General features: G+C 40.4%; 1 protein-coding gene across 2 annotated transcripts in view; it reads left to right on the top strand.

Moving 5' to 3' along the window:
• FAM114A1 (family with sequence similarity 114 member A1) overlaps positions 1–22,158 on the top strand; it is a 71,070-nt gene that overhangs the window by 19,531 nt on the left and 29,381 nt on the right. For both annotated transcript variants that reach the window (XM_053577820.1, XM_053577821.1), the window contains exons 4-7: positions 16,090–16,203; positions 16,328–16,434; positions 19,058–19,192; positions 21,958–22,110. In XM_053577820.1, coding sequence (XP_053433795.1) covers positions 16,090–16,203; positions 16,328–16,434; positions 19,058–19,192; positions 21,958–22,110 — 509 coding nt within the window. The remainder of the gene's footprint in view (positions 1–16,089; positions 16,204–16,327; positions 16,435–19,057; positions 19,193–21,957; positions 22,111–22,158) is intronic.

Raw genomic sequence — 22,158 nt, 5'->3', positions numbered from 1 at the left:
TTGGCATATAAGCAAACCATTTTTAGGGCTTACTGTTCTAAGTGCTTCATTCATTCCTCAACTACATTTGTTCCTCAAAATAACCCTGTAAGTAGGTACTCCATTTGTCAGATAAGGAAGCTGAATCACAGAGAGACTAAGACTTTGGCCAAAGTCAGAAATGTCTGGGTTGGGATTTACAAACCAAATAGTATGGCTTTTAACCACTGTATTATATTGTCTTTTAATATATAAGATTTGGGCTTTTATAACATGATGGGTTTTTTTTTTTGTTTTGTTTTGACAGAGTCTCATTCTGTTGCCCTGGTGTGCTATGGCGTCATAGCTCACAGTAACCTCTTACTCTTGGGCTCAAGCAGTTCTCTTGTCTCAGCCTCCCAAGTAGCTAGGACTTTAGGCACCCGCCACAAACACCCGGCTGTTTTTAGAGACGGAATCTCGCTCTAACTCAGGCTGGTCTTGAACTCCTGAACTCAGGCAATCCACCCGCCTCAGCCTCCCAGAGTGCTAGGATTACAGGCGTGAGCCACCATGCCCGGCCTTGATTTTAAATTTTTAAAGAAACTTTCTGTATTTGTTCTTATATGAAGAGAAAGTATAATGGACAATGTCTCCATCAGTATTGGTTCGTCAAGATACTCTTCATATTACCACTTCCTATGTGTACTCTTTATAAAAACTGAAGGTGGAACATCAACATGTCTAAGATAATTTAGCAAGTCATTTCATCCTGAAGTGGAAGGTAAGGGGAAGGCAAGAGAAGCCCCAGGTTACATAGCTTTCAAGTTATTTACCTTAGTTATTCTCAAGGTATAGTCCTCACTATGAGGCTGTCATGATGGGCTATGAATTGGTCCAATTTCCTGTTACTCCTAATACCAAGAGGGATAGGAAGACCTTGGGGTCACGCCACCCCAATGGATCAAGGTCAGAAATAGGTCAGACATCTAACCTGATAGAACTTAGACTGCCTGGAAGAAGGGGTCAATTGATTCTCCAAATTCCATCTCTGTCAAATATTAGTTTTCTTAGAAGGGTTCTGGCAAAAAGTAGACAGTGGCCAAATAAATGTTGACCTATCTGGTGAGAACCCATAGAACAGATGTTTCTCTGTTACTAATTGAAGGGGATGGGTATGCCTTGGATACCACATATCCAGATAACAAAATTAACCAAATTAAGGTAAAAGAGTCTGTTTTGTTTTATAAACAGGAGAGAGTCTCTTCCCAAGGTATGAGGACAAGCACCTGCAGGCATCCTCCTTCGAAAAATGTTTGCACTTTTAGCGGCTATAAAATGGCTGGTGCAGCTAGCAGCACTCAGGGGTGACATGCATTCTGAAATAAAAACTAAAAATGGGGACTTGAAAATACCTTTTAATCGGAATAAGTCATGGAAAAGTAAATAATACAGTCACCAAAAGTATACAGCTCTCATAGTTTCGATCATAAAATAATAAAGTGTCCTGGACACTTCCAGTTATAATGGTGTCCAAACCACTCTGGTTTATAATGAATTTGGTGCTTTAGAAGGTTGTATTATAGGTGGAATATTTACTTTTTCATTATAATTTTAAATAAGTTCCTTTCAAAGTAAATACAGAAAGTGTCTGCCCCGTGGGTCGCAATTGTAGGTGCTTTTCATTCACACTTACAGGTGTATCTGCCGCTACCCCTACTTGGCCAGACCATTTGCTATTGTTTCTTATCAGTCAGAGGCTGTACCCATTTGACTTTTTGGCTTCCTAGATCCTCCCAGGGTTTTCTGTCTGTCGCCTGACAGCTCACCCATTGAATTTACGATACAGCATCTTCTTAGGTGTTTTGTTGTCATGTGACCTCTGTGTGTGGGCAGCCTTGGTTCCAGTGGAGTGTGCCCCAAGGCCTCCGCCTTTTGTTACCTTGTTCAAATGGAGCCAGTAGATGGTGCCGGCTTTCCTTCTTACAAAGCAGGATGTGATATCTACGGCAGATTTCTTTTGGCTTGATCTGAAGTCAGAGCTTGTGTTTGCACTTGCTCTTGAAATTTCCCCATGTCTACAGCACCAGGCAGATGGTAAATGGCATCGTGTTACCCTCTCAGTAACTTAAAAGTTCTGGTGGTCCTCACCTGGCTCTGTATAGTAACTAATCCAGAAAAACCTAAAGAAATAACTTACTGCCTGTGGCATGGTCTCCATGCCAGTCCCTTGCCACTTTACCTCTTAGGGTTGGTGAAGATGTGGTTTCTCTGAGACTGTATGGAGTCTGCACATGGTCCCATACAGTATCAGAGTGAAGTTCAGGTGTAGGAAATAACCACAAGTTTAGAAGCTTACAACAACATACATTTGACAGTTTCCATGAGTCAGGAGTCCATGTATAGGGTAGCTGTCCAAAATCTCACCAGGTTAAAGTCAAGATGACAGCCAGCTGTGTTCTTGTCTGAGGCTACCTTTGCCTAAGGCAACATGGCAGCTATGACTGGGCAGATAGGCAGGTGCAGCCAGGCAAGGCCCAGAGACAAGTATGCCTGCTCAGCTGGCACCCCTGCTTTGAAGGAGTCCATCATCTTTCAAGGTCAGTTAAGTTGCTGCAGGATTCAGTTCCTTGCAGCTGTTAAGACTAAGGTCCCCCACTTTCCTCCTGCTTTGTATCCAGAGGTCCCTCCCAGCACCTAGGGGCTGCCCTCAATCTCAGAGTCTAGACAGAAGTGCAAATATAATGGGATTTCATTCCTGTCGTTAGGCTACTCTATCTGGCAGAAAAGAAGGAATTTTTCAGATGTAATTAAGGTCCTTAATTATTTGAATTTGAGTGACTCAAATGAGATCATCCTTGATGGGCCTACACTGATCAGGAGAGCTCTTAGAAGGGACTGGGCCCTTCCAGAAGGTAGAGGTTTGAAGCATGAGATAGAAGATCCTGCTGGCTTTGAAGAAGAACTTGAGGGCAGCCCCTAGGTGCTGGGAGGGACCCCTGCCCAGACTCAAAGGGGAAAGGATGATATAGGGTGTATAAATCTGGGAGGGTCACAAGAATTTTAGGGGCTATCTCTCAATATGGTCATACCTCCTGAGAAATGGTTTGTTAGGTGTTTTCATCATTGTGCAAAATCTTCGTGGGATAGCTTACTATAACCATAGGCTCTATGGGATAGCCTCCTGCCCCTAGGCTATAAACCCAGGCAACATGGTATTGTTCTGAATTCTGTAGGCAACTGGAACACAATAGTAAATATTTATATTTATGTATCTAAACAGAGAAAAGGTACAGTACAAATGCAGTATTGTAATTTTAGGGGATCGCTGTCATATATGTAGTCCAGTATTGTCTGAAATGTTACGTGGTGCATGACCACACGACCTACCACACTTCTCTTTTCTGTTTGAAATCCTTATCCATTACATCGCCAGTCCCCAAATCTGTGTATTTTTTAATGGCTCTGGCTACATGATAGACTTTTGAAAATGAAGTGAGTCTTTGAAATTTTCTAGTTGGTTGTACCTGAATTGACAAAGGGTACGTGAGGAAGAAGATTATAAAATTTCTGAAATATTGGTGCTCTTTCTAAAAATGCCTTTGGACAAAAGCAAGTACTTCCATTGTTCATCACCACTGGTCATCATACCTCAATGAACGCAATGGAAATGGAAATATCATCGTTAATTGCTCCTTAATCATATTTTGGAGACTTCTGGTTAGGACATGCTGAGAATTTACATAGTGATAATAGCTAAAACAATAGCAACATGTACTTTGAAACTAGATAAGCATCTACGCAGACCTGACACAGAACTAAATCATGCAGCAGAAGAAGAGGCTGAAGTCATAGGTTCCAAGGCTGGAAATAAACAACAGTGGTAGAAATTTGAAACCCAAAAGGTAATAGGGGTCAGAAGTATCCCACACATGGAGAGATGCCATAGCCAGCCTCATAGCCCGAAGCAGAGGTTGGAATGGTGCTCAACCATCTGTGAACACAGGCTTTAAGAAGTTATCGGTGCCTGCCTGGACGGCTGTCCATGTAAAGCTGGAGTCTTGAGAGAGGCAAGCTAGATACAACCGCCATCAGGTACAGGCATAATATCAACCCAAGGGCTTTGCAGCATTAAGAGTTTATTATCATTGGGAAAAGAAACTTACTGGAAAACAGATCACTAACAGCAGTAGACAAGCTCTTGAAGGTTTATAAATTGCCTGTGGAAAATAAAGAAAGAAAATAACCATATGTTCAATTGCAATTGATTTCCACTCAGAAAGCTCATGTTACCCCCAGGGTAATTCCAGTTGCAGAGGGGAGTGCAAAACACAGTCCTTAACAAAACACAGAGCTATCAATTGAGCTCTAGAAATAGAAACCAATACTTCTTACAGTTGTTGAAAAACTGCAGTTAGAATAGTCAGAAGTATTTGGAGTTGGCAGGAGAGTAATTGGAGAATAGAAACTTTTGGAAAGGGGTACTCTCTGGGAATGAGCTCTGCACCATGAATTAAAAGACCTGCGGCCAGGTCCTGAATGTTACTAACCTCTCTGTGATCAGGAGAGACTGTCAGTAGCTACGCCAGGCACTTAACCTCTCTGAGACTCAGGTTCTTGATATGGAAAGGTGTGGGGGGGGGAACTTGAGAAATTCCAAGGTCCCTTCCAACTTCTAGAATATGATGATCCCATATTGTATGTCTATGTTAGAAGGAGAAAGATATTTGCCACTACTGTGTTAAGTGGAAAACTACAGAAAATTGATTGACCTTTGACTCCTTTTTATTAGGAGTTAAAGGTCAATCCTTTATATTTTATATGGTATCTTTTGCCTTACTGCTTTGACCCTAAGGTTAAGGGAAAATGAGAAAAAGTGACCTACCCAACGCATGTATGAAATCAAAGATTTTCTAGCCGGCAATTCTTTTTAGAGAGGCCTTGACCTTGGCATTTGGTTCATCCACATCCACACCATTACATTCTAAGACTCAATCACCTGCCAACAATGCTTTCAACAAATTCATAACATGCAATATAAATAGTTCTTTTTTCCCAGCAGAAACCAGAGTGGGAAATGTTTTTTTAAGTAGGAAAATGTAATCACAAAAAAGGAATTTTGATGGTAACAACGTGATGTGAGAACCAGCTACGTACAATTTCCCACAAGCATCTTGTAGACTCGACTTTTTCCTGAGATAAATTCCTAAGCTGAGTGATAGACCAGTATTGAAAATGAAACAATACTATGACTTATGCAAGTAGGCCAAAGAAAAAGCTCTACAGTAGAATGCAGTAATTTATTTCTAGACACTACCAGTGGCCTGAATGTTTATTTGAAATTCTAGTTTTGACAGTTTTATGAGTCTAAACAAACACCTTCTACATGAGTGCCTGAGGTGGGCTGGGCAGTAGTCCATATCTGATCTGTTTATTTACTATTCAAAATCACCATTGTTCCCCTTCCCCATCATCTCCCAACTTACACAGTTTTTTCCTTCCACACATTTTAACGAAACTTTTTCTACCAGCCCTGTCAGAAATAATGACAGTGTTTATTACAGAGAATGGCAAACTTGTCAAACTGGTAGTGCAGTGAGAACACCTCACCCTGTAAATCACTGTCGGTAGCTCATAGATTTGTTTTTGAAGGTGACATTACAGATGATGTAGAAATTCTCAAGGATCCTTGATACAAAGATAATAGGATTAACACTTGGAGTTTGTCCACAATCCTGTAGAATCTACGGATGAGGCCGGGAGTAGGCAAACACTATCAGTTCAGTAACACTTCTCGTCAATTTCAAACCTAAAGGGATAAGAGCATTTGATTATGGACATGAACGAGGATTATGGAGAAGGAAGACTTTTCCAAAAGGAAGGTTGATCGGCTCCTCATTTTGATACACTATTGTTGGCTTTTAGTTGAGCATGGCAATAGCAACTATGTATATTTCCAAGCAACTGCTCTTCACAACTTTTTGTAATATCTTGAAGTCATTGACCGAAGTGTCTGAAACACAGTGTGTATTTACAGGGTGGCCATAAAGTTCATGTGCAATTTTAAATAGTTGCCTACGAACTTTATGGCCACGTGTGTGTGTGTGTGTGTGTGTGTGTTTCCAGGTCAGACAATTAAGTTCACAAATTCATTGTGGAAAAAGTGCTACACACCTCATTGCTGAAAGGCACAACATTCGCCTTTGAAGTATTCCCCGTGGGAAGCTCTGCACCAACGTCAGCACCTAGTCCACCCTTCAAAGCAATTTTGGAACTCTTTTTCTGGAATGGCCATCAGAGCTGTCGTTGTAGGAGGTCTGACAAATAAGTTCTTCCTAGGAAAAGTCCTACATATCTCATTGCTGAATGTTACTATGGTCACTTTAGAAGTAAATGCCCACCACTGTCTGCGTGTGCCAAAACTTTAACTATGTATTGCCAAGTGGGAAAAGCCAGGTCCAGAATACTACTTTAAGCCTTTCAAAAGCTCTAAACACTCCTGCTTTTGGAAGACCCTCCTATATCACAGCGAAAGTGTTAAAAGGACCCACATTCCTCATTAAATATAATTTAAATGTATGAAAAACTAAAGAGTTGAATTTATTTGAATGACGGTTGACCAGTTGATCCAATATTATGTTTTGAATACATTTAAGTAAATATTCATTTCTAATTTGCAATTAGGGAAATGCAAATGAAAACTACAGTGAGCCTCCACCTCCCACCCATTAAGAAGAGCCCTGTCAAAAAAAGCCGAAAACTGTGCTGATATGGGAGAATTGGACTTTGTGTGCTGTCAGTGGACGGAAACTTGGTGGAGTCTCTGTAGAACGGTGGTTCTCAACCTTCCTAATGCCGTGACCCTTTAATACAGTTCCTCATGTTGTGGTGACCCCAACCATAAAATTATTTTCATTGCTACTTAATAACTATAATTTTGCTACTATTATGAATTGCAATGTAAATACCTGATATGCAGGATGTATTTAGGTGACAGCTGTGAAAGGGTCGTTCAACCCCCAAAGGGGTCACAACCCAAAGGTTGAGAACCACTGGTGTAGAAGATCGTAAGGCAGTTCCTAAAAAAACTAAAGATAGGATTGCCATATGATCCACCAATTGCACTTCTGGGTATATATCCAAAAGAATTGAACATAAGGTTTCTAAGAGGTAATTATATACCCATGATCATAGCAGACTTATTCATAAGAGCTGAAACATGGAAGTAGCCTAAGTGACCATCCACAGATGAGTGGATAAGCAAAATGTGCCATATCCATACAATGGACTATTATTCAGCCTCAAATAGGAAGGACATTCTGACATGTGCCATAATGTGAATGAACCTTGACGACATTATGCATAGTGAAATAAGCCAGTCACAAACAAATGCTGTATTATGCTACTTCCATGAAGTACTCACAGTAGTCAAAATCAGAGAGAGAGAAAGCAGAATGAAGGTTGCCAGGGGCTGGTGGGAAGGGGGAATGGGGGAATTATTGTTTAATGGGTATTTAGTTCAGTTTTACAAGAAAAGAAGAGTTACGGAGATGGGTTATAGTGATGTTTGTGGTGATGGTTATATGCTGTATACACTTAGTAATGGTTAAGATAATAAATCTTATATGCATTTTACCACCAAAGAATTAGGGGAATCAAAAATTTAACCATCTGTGTCCAGCTAAACTGAGTTTCATTTATGATGGAGAAATTAAATACTTTAATGACATTCACATGTGGAAGAAATTTGCCATAACTAAACCAGCTCTCCAGACCTATCCTCCATAATGACCAGTGCAATCCAACACCACCAAAGTAAACTCACTCAGAAACTTTTCATCAAATTCTAACTTCCACAGTGGCAAAAGGATTAAAAATGTCCACTGGACTTTTGAAAAACTCAATACCCAAAATTCTACCAGGCTTATATTTGCAATTAATGTGAATGGTTTAAATTGTCCACTAAAGAGGCACAGGTTGACTGACTAGATACAAAAACTCAGGCCAGATATCTGCTGCATACAAGAATCTTATCTTACCTTAAAAGTCAGGGTGAAGGACTGGTCATCTATATTTCAGGCAAATGGAAATCAGAAAAAAGCAGGAGTTGCAATTTTATTCGCAGATACAATAGGCTTTAAACCAACAAAAGTAAGGAAATGTAAGGATGGTCTTTGTATTTGTTAATGGTAACACTCAACATGATGAGATTTAAATTATTGACATTTATACACCCAACCAGAATGTGCCTCAATTTATGAGAGACTCCAACAGATACGAGCAACTTGATTTCCTCCAGCACCATAATAGTCGGAGATTTTAACACTCCTTTGGCAGTGTTGGATAGATCCTCCAATAAGAAGCTAAGCAAAGAAATTTTAGATTTACTTAACCATTCAACAATTGGATTTAACAGACATCTACAGAACATTTCATCCTAACAAAACTGAATACACAGTCTTCTCATCAGCCCATGGAACATACTCTAAAATTGATCACATCTTAGGTCACAAGTCTAACCTCAGCAAATTTAAAAGAATAGAAATTCCTTGCATCTTCTCGGACCATCGTGGAATAAAAGTTGAACTCAGTAACAGGAATCTGCATACTCATACAAAAACATGGAAACTAAATAACCTTATGCTGAATGATAGTGGGTCATACACGAGATTAAGAAGGAAATTACCAATTTTTTGGAACAAAACGATAAGACATGCATTACTAGAACCTCTGAGATACCACAAAGGCAGTCCTAAGGGCAAAATTTATAGCACTGCAAGTCTTCCTCAAGAGAATGGAAAGAGAGGAAGTTAACAACTTAATGGGACATCTCAGCAACTGGAAAAAGAAGAACATCCCAATCTCAAACCCAGCAGAAGAAAAGAAATAACCAAAATTAGAGCAGAATTAAATGAAATTAAAAACAAAAGGATTATACAACAGATCAATAAATCAAAATGTTGATTTTTTTAAAAGGTCAAAAAAATAGATAAATCTTTGGCTAACCTAACCAGGAAAAAAAGAGTAAAATCTCTAATCTCATCAATCAGAAATGGTAAAGATGAAATAACAACAGACTCCTCAGAAATTCAAAAAATCCTAATGACTATTACAAGAAACTCTATTCTCAGACATATCTGAGATTTATCAGAAAATCTAAAGGAAATAGACCAATACTTGGAAGCACACCACCTTCCTAGTCTTAGCCAGAATGAAGTGGAAATGTTGAACAGGCCTATATCAAGTTCTGAAATAGCATCAACTATACAAAATATCCCTAAAAAGAAAAGCCGGGTACCAGATGGCTTCCCATCAGAATTCTACCAAACCTTTAAAGAAGAACTAGTACCTATATTACTAAACCTTTTCCAAAATATAGAAAAAGAAGGAATACTACCCAACACATTCTATGAAGCAAACATCACCTTGATCCCAAACCAGGAAAAGAACCCAACAAGAAAAGAAAATTATAGAACAGTATTAGTAATGAATATTGATGCAAAAATATTCAACAAGATCCTAGCAAACAAAATCCAGCAACACATCAAACAAATTATACACCATGACCAAGTGGGTTTTATCGCAGGGTCTCAAGGCTGGTTCAATATACTTAAATCGATAAATGTAATTCAGCACATAAACCAATTAAAAAACAAAGTCCATATGATTCTCTCAATTGATGCAGAAAAAGCTTTTGATAATATCCAGCATCCTTTCATGATCAGAACACTTAAGAAAATTGGTATAGAAGGGACATTTCTTAAACTTATAGAGACCATCTACAGCAAACCCACAGCCAGTATCGTATTGAATGGAGTTAAATTGAAATCATTTCCACTCAGATCAGGAACCAGGCAGGGTTGCCCATTGTCTCCACTGCTCTTTAACATTGTAATGGAAGTCATAGCCATTGCAATTAGCCAAGAAAAGGCGATCAAGGGTATCCATATAGGGTTAGAAGAGATCAAACTTTCATTCTTCACAGATGATATGATTGTATATCTGGAAAACACCAGGGATTCTAATACAAACCTCTTAGAAGTGATCAAGGAATACAGCAGCATCTCAGGTTACAAAATTAACATCATAAATCAGTAGCCTTTATATATACCAAAAATAGTCAAGCTGAAAAAACAGTCAAGGACTCTATTCCATTCATAGTAGTGCCAAAGAAGATGAAATATTTGGGAGTTTACCTAACAGAGGACATGAAAGATCTCTATAAAGAGAACTATGAAACTCTAAGAAAAGAAAAAGCTGAAGATGTTAACAGATGGAAAAACATACCATGCTCATGGCTGGGAAGAATCAACATTGTTAAAATGTCCATGCTACCCAAAGCAATATGTAATTTTAATGCAATCCCTATTAAAACTCCCCTGTCATACTTTAAAAATCTCGAAAAAATAATACTTCCTTTTATGTGGAATCATAAAAAACCTCGAATAGACAAGACATTACTCAGAAATAAAAACAAAGCAGGAGGAATCATGCTATCAGACCTCAGACTATATTACAAATCGATAGTGATTAAAACAGCATGGTACTGGCACAAAAACAGAGAGGTAGATGTATGGAACAGAATAGAGGACCGAGAGATAAACTCAGCTACTTATCATTATTTGATCTTTGACAAGCCAATTAAAAACATTCAGTGGGCAAATATTCCCTATTTAACAAATGGTGCTGGGTGAACTGGCTGGCAACCTGGAGAAGACTGAAACTGGACCCACACCTTCATCATTAACTAAGATAGACTCTCACTGGATTGAAGATTTAAACTTTTTATTGAAACTATAAAAATTCTAGAAGAAAGTGCAAGGAAAACACTTGAAGAAATTGGCCTGGGCGAATATTTTATGAGGAAGACCTCTGGGCAATTGAAGCAACACCAAAAATACATTACTGGGATCTGATCAAACTAAAAAGCTTCTGCACAGCCTAGAACACAGTAAGTAAAGCAAGCAGACAGCCCTCAGAATGGCAGAAGATATTTGCAGGTTACATCTCCGACAAAAGTTTAATAACCAGAATCCACAGAGAACTGAAACGTATTAGCAAGAAAAGAACAAGTGATCTCATCTCAGGGTGGGCAAGGGACTTGAAGAGAAACTTCTCTGAAGAAGACAGCACACAGCATACAGACATATGAAAAAATGCTCATCATCCTTAATCATCAGAGAAATGCAAATCAAAACTACTTTGAGATATCACTTAACTCCAGTAAGATTAGCCCATATCACAAAATCCCAAGACCAGAGATGTTGGCGTGGATGTGGAGAAAAGGAAACACTTTTACACTGCTGGTGGGAATGCAAACTAATACGTTCCTTTTGGAAAGATGTTTGGAGAACACTTAGGGATCTAAAAATAGACCTGCCATCGATCCTACAATTCCATTACTAGGTATATATCCAAAGACCAAAAATCACATTATAACAAAGATATTTGTACCAGAATGTTTACTGCAGCCCAATTCATAATTTCTAAGTCATGGAAGAAGCCCAAGTGCCCATTGACCCATGAATGGATTAATAAATTGTGGTACATGTACACCATGGAATATTATGCAGCCTTAAGAAAAGATGGAGACTTTACCTCTTTCATGTTTACATGGATGGAACTGGAACATATTCTTCTTAGCAGAGTATCTCAAGAATGGAAGAAAAAGTATCCAATGTGTTCAGCCCTACTATGAAACCAATTTATAGCTTTCATATGAAAGCTATAACTCAATTATAGCCCAAGAAAAAGGGGAAAGAGGAGAGGGAGGGGAGGGGAGGGAGAACGATGGGTGAAGGGAGGGTAATTGGTGGGTCCACACCTACAGCATCTTACAAGGGTACATGTGAAATTCACTAGGTGTAGAATATAAATGTCTTAACACAATAACTAAGAAAAATGCCATGAAGGCTATGTTAACCAGTTTGATGAAAATATTTCAAATTGTATATAAAACCAGCACATTGTACCCCAGGATTGCATTAATGTACATAGCTACAATTTAATTAAAAAAAAAAATAACCAGCTATATCAGGGAAATGATATTATGGAAAGTTTTGTTTGTTTGTTTGTTTGAGAGACAGAGTCTCACTTTGTCACCCTCAGTAGAGTGCCGTGGCATCACACAGCTCATAGCAACCTCCAACTCCTGGGCTTAGGCGATTCTCTTGCCTCAGCCTCCCGAGAGCTGGGTCTACAGGCACCCGCCACAACACCCGGCTATTTTTTTGTTGCAATTTGGCCAGAGCCAGGTTTGAACCCGCCACCCTCAGTATATGGGGCCGGCACCCTACCCACTGAGCCACAGGCACCACCCTGGAGGGTTTTTTTTTTTTTTTTAGTTTCTTTTTTGCATATACATTTTTTAAAAAAGAAAAAGAGAAAATTAAAAAAGAAGGAAACGTATTCGATAATGAAGCAAACTGAAAGAGAGAACCCCTGCTAACGAATTAGCTGGTGCCCTTCTTGGGGTCTTTCAGCATAGGGGACCCACGCTGAGCCACCTGGAATCTAGAGTGCTTCTCACAACTGCTCTTGCTTCCCTCAGTTACCACTTGGTCAGCGAGAACCTCCTACCATCAGCAAATTGTTTCATCTTTGCAGAAAGAGGGGAGATGTCCCTTCAATGACATTTTGCGCTTGGTGGAACTAACAAGAAGAGGGCTTAGCGGAACCACAATGCTTTTTGAGAAGAAAAACTAACCTAGGTGTATGAGATAGCAGTCCAGCATCTTGAGAACTCAGCCAGCACAGAAATGACCCCAAAAACATCAAGCTATGCCCCCATAAGGCATAGTCGAGAGGGAAGGGTTAGGATAAGGTTTCACCGTGGAGGGGACCTTCACCTTGCTTTTTGGTCAAGGTAAAGTAAGTCAAGCTCATTTTTGAATAAAACAATGTTTTTAAAAGGAGGAAGCTCTTACCAACGATGTGACTGCCAAGGAGTTAGAGGCAAAGAATGGAAAAATAAATATCCAATGTACTCCATGCTAATATGAAATCAATACATAAACAATGGCATGCTCATATGAACAATAAAAAACACAAATATAATCTAGTCTGGGGGTAGAGGAAGGTGGAAGGGGAGGACGATTGGCAGAAGGAGGGAGGGCAGGAGGCAGGCTCTGACCTAAGGTAAGGCGAATACATTGTAAGGGTGTATAACACGCCCCCTGGGAGAGGGGCTCTCAAAAATAAATAAATAAAATGACGTGGGTTGTAGAGTCAATGACTGGGTTTGAATCCTGCCTCTGTCACTTACCAGCTTTGGGCAAAATTGGGCAAGTGATTTCACCTCACCCATTTTCTGAGTTATGAAATGGGTGTAATAGTATCCCTTACATTATAAGTTTGGTGAGATGATTAAATGAGATGATTTGCTGTACTAAAAACATTTAGTACAGCACCTGGGATATAGTAAGTGCCTGACAAATGTTGGCTATAGCAGGGGTTTCACACATTCCTCCTCAATAATCTCACAAAACCCTGGGAGGTAATAATGCTGCCTTCAGAGAGGGTTCATGATGATGTGAAGAAATTAATCCATGAACTGTACACTGTAGTATTATTCATATTTGTTATTTTTCTCTTATTGGTAGCACCCAATCAATATCCCTGGAAATGGATCCCTCCCCATCACAGTGACTCCATATTATAATTTTCTTCTTCTGAGCACTAGATGTCACACTAAGTAAAGTTTTAGAAGTTACTCTTCAGAATAGGGTGTGGCACAGTGTGTAAATCTTGGCTATGAAAAATTACAGCTTATACCTAAACACAAAGCTCGACTTTAAATTTCCAGTAGAATGTGGTAAAGTTACTTTGACCAACAAAAAAATTCAGAAAAAAATTGTTCATCACCAAATACAGTTGATGTAACAGACTATGTTCATGTCTGTTAGATAGATCCCATTTGTATGCACACAAAAAATGGTATTTCCTTCCAGAAACAAAGTGGGCTTTCTCAAGGCAGCTTGTGTATACGGGATTGTTTGTGTTCTGAGATGATGAGAAGCTGTTTTTCCCTTCCAAAAGGACCAGCCATCATGGCTCTAACCTGAAAGGGGTGGGGAAGGTGAAAGAGATGGTCATGAACATGAGGTTCATTAAAACCCTGACATGATCTCAGGGAAGGATGTGGACTCATCCTTCTTACACAATTTAAATAATAACATTGGAGCAGATGGTATCTTCCGGTCTCCTCAAACTCATTTGTTCCTTTGTTTGGCTCTCCGAAATCTAGATGAGAATCATGGGTTGAGATTTGCACATTATTTCCTTTTGGAAAACATCTGTGTTTTTTTTTTTTAATGGCAGGGAGTATGGATTCAGTATGTAAAGAGTTTAGACAATGATACCCTATTACTTAAATGTGTTACTGAAACTTCAGCTAAATTTCCATTGAAATGCTTGGAATTCACTGGAAGGTAGAGAGAATTCATCTTAATTTTAGCAGTTACAGTACATTGTTAGCTTTTCAAGTTACTAAGAATGAGTTTGGATTATTCAATAATAATAATGATCTGCATGTGAATATAGAGATACAGTAGAGCCTCTGTAAGTTGACCACCCAAGGGACTGCACAAAGAGGTCAACATACAGAGGTGGTCCACAGAAGGCTCTAGGCCTGCTGTACTGATACGTATGTGTGGTGCATCTTCAGTCTTTGCAAATTAGGTCAGCTTAAGGAGGTGGCCAATGTAGGCAGGTGGTTAGCTGTGGAGGTTCTACCATATTTCTGTGTGTAACTGAAGTTGTAAATAGTGTAAGTAACATTTCTTAAGTTTCAGCGTTTCCTAGGTCATGTATAATGATAGGTGGTTTCCACCAGATATAATTAGTCCTGTATTTGGTAAATACCAGTGCCTTGTTTATGTTAAAAATCCTCTGATAAATAAGGTTACTGTTGATAAAATAGTACTCTTTGGGTTCGGGATTCGTCTAGGTTTTCCTCTTTCTTATTCAGAAAGTGGACAACTAACAGATTGTTTTAACAGTGCCTTCTAAGAGTAGGTGGTTCTGTTTAGCTCTCAAATCCTGCTGTGACTTGGAACTTCCCCCCCACCTGTTAATATTGCTGCTGCCTTTTATTTTAACAACCAGAGGTTGCCCAGTCCCTAAGGAAGTCTTCCTACTAATGCTTTTACAATGGCAGCCTATGTTGCTTCTCCTTCAAGAACTCAAATAACCACTTGGACCATCTGTAGGCTATTAATTCCCTCATTGGATTTGGCAGCTAAGAAAAGCTATAGCTCACCATAAGGGCCTCACAGGGGGGAAACCCTCTCCAGATAAAATGTAGACAAGACTATTTCCCTATCGGTTAAGGACTGTTGTGTGTGTGTGTGTGTGTGTGTGTGTGTGGGTAGGAAGGTCAGCTCTGTGTCACCAAATAGTTATTGAATATTCACTGTGCAGTGTCCTGGAGGAATAAAGCTGCTGTCCATGCTCAGAGGGAGTAAGACCCCAGCGCCCTGCAGCCTGGCTGACTACTGGGAAAGCTCTTTTGGACCATTACTTCTTAAGACAACTATCAGAGCTGCTAAGGACCAGGGATGAGGGTGATAGTTTCAGGATGATTCAAGTGCATTACATTTATTGTGCACTTTATTTCTATTATTATTACACTGTAATATATAATGAAATAATTATACAACTCACCATTATACAGAATAGTGGGAGCCCCAAGCTTGTTTTCCTGCACCTAGACCATGCCATCCTGTATTTGCAGCCGCTCCCCAGCGCTAGCATCACACCTCAGCTCCACATCAGGTCATCAGGCCTTAGATTCTCATAAGGAGCGTGGGACCTAGATCCCTCACAGGCACAGTTTACAGTGGGATTCCTGCTCCTGTGAGAATCTAATGTTGCTGATGATTTGACAGGAGGCAGGGCTTAGGGGGTGATGGGAGTGATGGGGAGTGGCTGTAAACACAGATGAAGCTTCGTGCTCACTCATCGCCACTCATGTCCTGCTGTGCAGCCCAGTTCCCAACAGGCCACAGTGGTACTGGTCTGCAGCCCTTGAGTTGGGGACTGCAGCCCTTGAGCTGGGGACTGCAGACCTAGACAATCTGTAGACCATGGATTTCTAATGTATCCATGAACTGTATTTTTATTTCCTAACAGGTCATGGATTGACAGCAGTCAAGGAGAAAGCAGGAGCTACCCTATGGATTCACAGTGTAAATTCTGGATCTCCTGAAGGGACCCAAACTGATACTGAAAACAGAGTCACTGAAAGTGAGTGGTGTGTTTACTTAGGGTGTCCTTGGACTTGGGCTTGATTACAACCTGTGCACATTTAGAAGGTTTCCAAGCTAAGAGCTACAGAATGAACTCCATAGGGATTTTTTCTTCTCTTCAGTAACAGATGTGACTGCAGATCAGGACCCTGCAGAAAGCCCACCCACCTCTCCTTCATCAGGGTCTCGGGGCATGCTGTCAGCCATCACCAATGTGGTTCAAAACACCGTAAGTCATTAGCTACTTCTTCTCTTTCCCCGTGTGTTTCCCAGGGCCTCCTTTTGATATTTCTATTTACCGGTGACCTAGATACATCAGAGAAAAGATGGCCTTGCTCATAACTTTGGATTATGGGTTCTTTGATGCTTTGTGCTGCAGAGTAAGAGTAACCTTGTATCCAAAATAATAAGGGCAAAACGAAATACGTTTTATGTTTAAAAGAAAGGAGTTGTTTAGAGGAACATTTTTCAGTCTGATTTAACAGTGTCCTTCCCAGCTGCAGCAAGGACAGCCTCTGGTTGTGGGGAGAGAAAACTCTTCGTCAGAGCTGGGACAGCTGTTTTTTCCTGAATGGTTGGTTTCTCTTAAATTTAAAAAAAAATCATAAAACCATTCAAATAACAAAGTACTAGTAATGAGTCAGGAATTATAGCTCAGATGTATTTTTAAAGGATTTTTTAGGCACAGACCAACGTTCTTCCCCCACCCCTACCTCCTAATTCCTGCTCTTGCCCTAAGTTGCACATCACCCTAAGTTTATCCCCCCAGATCCCTGCCTGTCTCTTTAAAAAAGCTTGATATTGACAATAACACATTGAGGCATAATTTAAAAAGAGGAAAAGGTACTTCAGCTGAGATGACACAGCTTGCTGGTCATCAGGATCAGAAAGAAAAAGTTTATTTTCGATGATAAAGAACCAACTAACTCGTTTTTGTAAAATACAGTTCATGCCCTACTTAGTCATTCTTTAATTCATCGATAAAAACATAAATGTTATTAAGCCATCAGTATATGCCAGGAGCTTGGTTAGATGCTGGACATAGACAAACAAGAGGGTACAATGTCCTAGAGGCAATGAAATGTTCTAGAGGCAGTGACCTAGAGGTATGAACAGAAACCAGCATGATGGGAAACCTATGAGAATGTCCTACCCAGACTTTGGGGCTTCGGGGCAAAAATATAGAAAACGACCACTCCTCTCCTTCCTACTTGAGGACCCCTGGCCTGGGTAGGGTGAAGAGCAGCAACACCTGCCAGGCGCCCCACGGGGGGGTTTGTAGGACTAAGGACAGAGGGAGCTCTTTCAGTGTCTCTGCTGTAAGACACAAATTCACAGCCTCTCTGTACAGTACGGGGCACTCTGAGTTTGTCTCTGGGATCCTCACATTCCTTCCTGTGCTTTCTCCATCCTCCTTCACCCCCTTCCAGATGCCACCACCCCACCAGGTCAGCCTTACTAAAAGTCCCCTTGTCCTTCCTTCTCCCATTTTATTTCCTACTAACGTACTCCCTCATCGGATGTTAGTAGGGAATAAATCAAATTACACAGAAGTATGAATTACTGATATCCTTTTTTTTTTTTTTAAGTATGGTTCTTTTAAAACCCATTTTAAAGCATGATTTTTGATCATCTCCCAAATCTGAAAGCCAAGACTAAATGCCCAAGGTGGACATGACTAATAAGTTTTATTAATTCAATGAAATTTGATATTGCTATTTAATAATAATTAATGAATAATTGGGAAATGCTTGAGATAATAATATAATAAAATAAAGTATATTTTTTTATGTTTGGTGGGGAAAATGCAGATGTATGCATCGTGTACTTATGGTTACACAATTGGGGTTTAAACACAGACGAGGCTGCAAAGAAACACACAGTGTTCCATTCACTTGAATAGTTTATGTGAGTAAGTCTTGGTTATCTCATTTGTTTTTTCAAGAAAACAATGGCTGACAGGGGCATTTTTTAGAGAGATAACTCTATAATAGAACAATTTTTAAAGCCAGAATTACATGGAAATCAACCTGTCTTATTTCATGAATATACTAATTACGGCTTGTTATTGCTAGTTTCTGAAAGTATGCAAGAGCCATCTGAAGTAGCCTGAGGGGCCTACACTCCAAGGTACTAGATTAAAGAATTCTCTAGAGGGAGAGTATTTGACATTTTAATAGATTGCTGCAAATAATTCCATTACTTGGGTTAAAAATTTTTCAAATAAAAACAGCAACTAGGTCACCTATGAATGTGATGTCTGAGATATATATCTATTCATGCACACAGAGCCAGTAAAATTGTTTTCTTTTTCTGTAGAAACAGAGTCTCTCACTCTGTTGCCCAAGGTAAAGTGCCATGACGTCACAGCTCACAGCAACCTCAAACTCTTGGGCTCAAGCAATCCTCTTGTCTCAGCCTTCCTGGTAGCTGGGACTACAGGCATCTGCCACAACGCCCAGCTGGTTTTTCTATATTTAGGGATCTCACTCTTGCTCAGGCTGGTCCCGAACTCCTGAGCTCATTCAATCCACCTGCCCCGGCTTCCCAGAATACTAGGATTACAGGCCAACACACCCACCTCAGAGTCAGTAAAATTAATCACTAATATGCTTTAGATTTTTCTAAGCATCATCTTTAATAACATTGTATGTCCTACAGATTATGTAATACATGGTTTTCTAAGGAAAAGTAAATAGGATCCAGTAGATGATAAAACTCTTGATGAAAAAACATTGTGACTTTATATTGATTCTAATATTTGAAGATAATGCTGGTGACCTAGGAGTTGCTGAATGCTGTGAAACAGCAAAACCTAAACATCTAGTCTCATGCCGTGATCTCATCTGCAGGGTAAAAGCGTCTTAACTGGAGGCCTTGACGCCTTAGAATTTATCGGCAAGAAAACCATGAATGTCCTTGCAGAAAGTGACCCAGGCTTTAAGCGGACCAAGACACTCATGGAGAGAACTGTTTCCCTGTCTCAGGTTGGATCATATACTTTTGTAGTTTTTTTCTTTCAGTCGATAAAATAAACACATTTTTGTTTATCTTTTTGTGTAGGTAATTTAAAGTACATAATCCAAATTCAAATGGCACCAAAAAGTAGACAATGAAAATTGGGAGAACTGATAGTCCCAGATGCAGGTCCTACCCCAGTGAAGGGGAAAGGGAGAGAGGATGGGGTGACATGTCCTAGACTGCTGGGCAGCCTGAGGAAGGTTGGGCAAAGCCACGGGAGAGTCCTTCAGGAAAGCCTCTGACCAAGGAGTGGCCCGTCCCCAAACTGCCTGCCTTAGCGTCCCTGCTGCACCAGGGATTGGCAGGGAGGAGTCTTGGGAGGCTGAAGGGTGGATTTCATGCCCAGCCACTGGGCCCCTTGATCACTTGTGCTCCCAGGAGGAGGAGGAGGGTCTGCAGGGTGCACCTGCCCATCCTCCCCAAGGGCAATTGCAGTTGTCAGTATTTAAACAAGATCCGGTGGCTCAAAACAGCATGGAGACCTTGCAGAGAGTGATGAATGCCTCATTTTGGGTATAAGTCGAAGATAGACCCAGCTTTCCTGATGGAGCGGAAGTGAGATGTGAAATAAAAGCATCATCAAGGATGCTCTAAAGTCTTTTAAATAGCTAGGAGGAAGGCACTTCCATTCACTGAGATAGGGAAGTCTGTTATATTTTTCCTTTATACGCTAAAGAATGTGTAACTATAGAAACAAGAAATGTACATACATGAACTACCTAAATTGCTCACGTGTGCTATCCCAGTGGAACAGGGAACACTCTTAGAATAACACAGACAGGATGATGTGGGGATTCCACTGATGCAAGTCTCCATGGCTTCCCTCTCTCAGGAATTCTTCTAGGCCAGAATCACTCACAATTGTTGAAACACATCTTCTTTTCTTCTCCAGAGCACAGTAAATAGAACCAACATCTCTCCCCAGGCTGTTTATCCTTCAGGCAGTTTTTTTGTAGAGACAGAGTTTCACTTTATTGCCCTCGGTAGAGTGCCCTGGCGTCACACAGCTCACAGCAACCTCCAACTCCTGGGCTTAGGCGATTCTCCTGCCTCAGCCTCCCGAGTAGCTGGGACTACAGGCGCCCGCCACAACGCCCGGCTATTTTGTTGTTGCAGTTTGGCCGGGGCTGGGTTTGAACCCGCCACCCTCAGTATATGGGGCCGGCGCCCTGGTCACTGAGCCACAGGCGCTGCCCTCCTTCAGGCAGTTTTAATTTCACTCCCTGTCTTTGAGTGAATCCTACTCATTCCAAAGTGACATTTTCCTTTTCCCTTCCATCCCATCCCTTCTTCCCTCTGTCCCAAAGTACAGATTGAGAGATGAAGGCTGGTATAGAGAAAAGAGACAATTTCAGTGTCACTTTGTTATTTTATTTTACCACCGCCAAGTCTTGATATGAGTGGGGGTAGTAGGGTTTTATTGCAAGTGTTAAAAATTCCCAGTGATGATTTCATTGGTTTTTTTTGTAAACCTCTAAAATTCACAGCCTGTACTAATTTAGTCTTAAAGACAGACAAGAGGCTCGGCGCCTGTAGCACAATGGTTACAGTGCCAGCCATATACACCAAGGGTGGTGGGTTTGAACCCAGCCCAGGCCAATGACAATTGCAACAAAAAATAGCCAGGCATTGTGGTGGGCGCCTGTTGTCCCAGCTACTAGGGAGGCTCAGGCAAGAGAATCACTTGAGCCCAAGAGTTTGAGGTTACTGTGAACCGTGATGCTACCGCACTCTACTAAGGGTGACATAGTGAGACTCTGTCTCAAAAAAAAAAAAAAAAAGACAGACAAGAGAGAGAATTCTCTCTGCAGCACAGTGGGTTCTTGGCTAGCAACCTCAATAACCCAAAAGGACAATAAAAACCAAAGTCTATATTGGTCAATGTTCTTCCCCTTGTGACCTTGTAGTGGTGGCCAGGGCATTTATGGTACTCGCCATTGAAATTAAAGAACCCTATAAAGTTAATGCCCTAGTAAACTCAATGAGTAATCAAATAAAAGATACTTAGAATCAACGAAAGCAAGTACAGAAAATTGGGAGTGACTGATGGACTTGTGGACTTGGGTTCATTTTGTTGTCTCTTTAGTTAATCACCAAAAAAATAACAGGAAGAAAATTATTAATATGGCCGTTCACCATTAATACTTTTAAAAACCAGCCTAAGAATCTATAAGCAAATAGCCTTAATTGTATTAAGTATCTGATGATGAATACATTATGATTTTGTATTTATTAATTTTTTTCACTGAAGATATTCTTGTACACATAATTTCAAAAACAGTAAACCGCAGATCAAATCAGGCCAGCTGATTTCTGCTTTGAAGTCTGCCTAGGTGCAAAAGTTGCAATTAATCCTCTCACAGGAGATTAGACTTTCCCAGTGTATATGAAAGTAACTCATATAGAACATTTAGGCATTTTAAAAAATGAGTAAGTCAGCCCCACACGTGGGAACACTTCACTGGGAACCACTGTTAAGCTTCTTATTCCCAGGCACAGAATTTTTGCTTTGGTTTGCCTTATACATTAGGAACACAGAAAATTCAAAGTGGAGCATTATGTCAAAATAATCAGTAGCATCAATCAAAAACTCATTTTCAGAAATGTCCAAGTGACCAAAATCTACCCTTTTTTAATACGAATTCAGTGCTCCCCATCCTGTCCCTGGCTTGCATGGGAAAGAGGGCTTATAAGCATGGATCCCCTGTACAGATGTTGTGTATTTCTGCAGATGTTAAGGGAAGCTAAGGAGAAAGAGAAGCAGAGGCTGGCACAGCAGCTCACGGTGGAGAGGACTGCACACTATGGGATGCTATTTGATGAATATCAAGGTTTGTCACACCTGGAAGCCCTGGAAATTTTGTCCAATGAAAGCGAAAGCAAGGTACGTCTGCACCGCTCATTGGAAGCAGCATGCACTATGGCAGCGGTT

Source organism: Nycticebus coucang, chromosome 23, assembly GCF_027406575.1.
Source record: "Nycticebus coucang isolate mNycCou1 chromosome 23, mNycCou1.pri, whole genome shotgun sequence".
Classification (NCBI taxonomy): Eukaryota; Metazoa; Chordata; class Mammalia; order Primates; family Lorisidae; genus Nycticebus; species Nycticebus coucang.
This window is presented reverse-complemented; position numbering and strand designations above follow the sequence as displayed.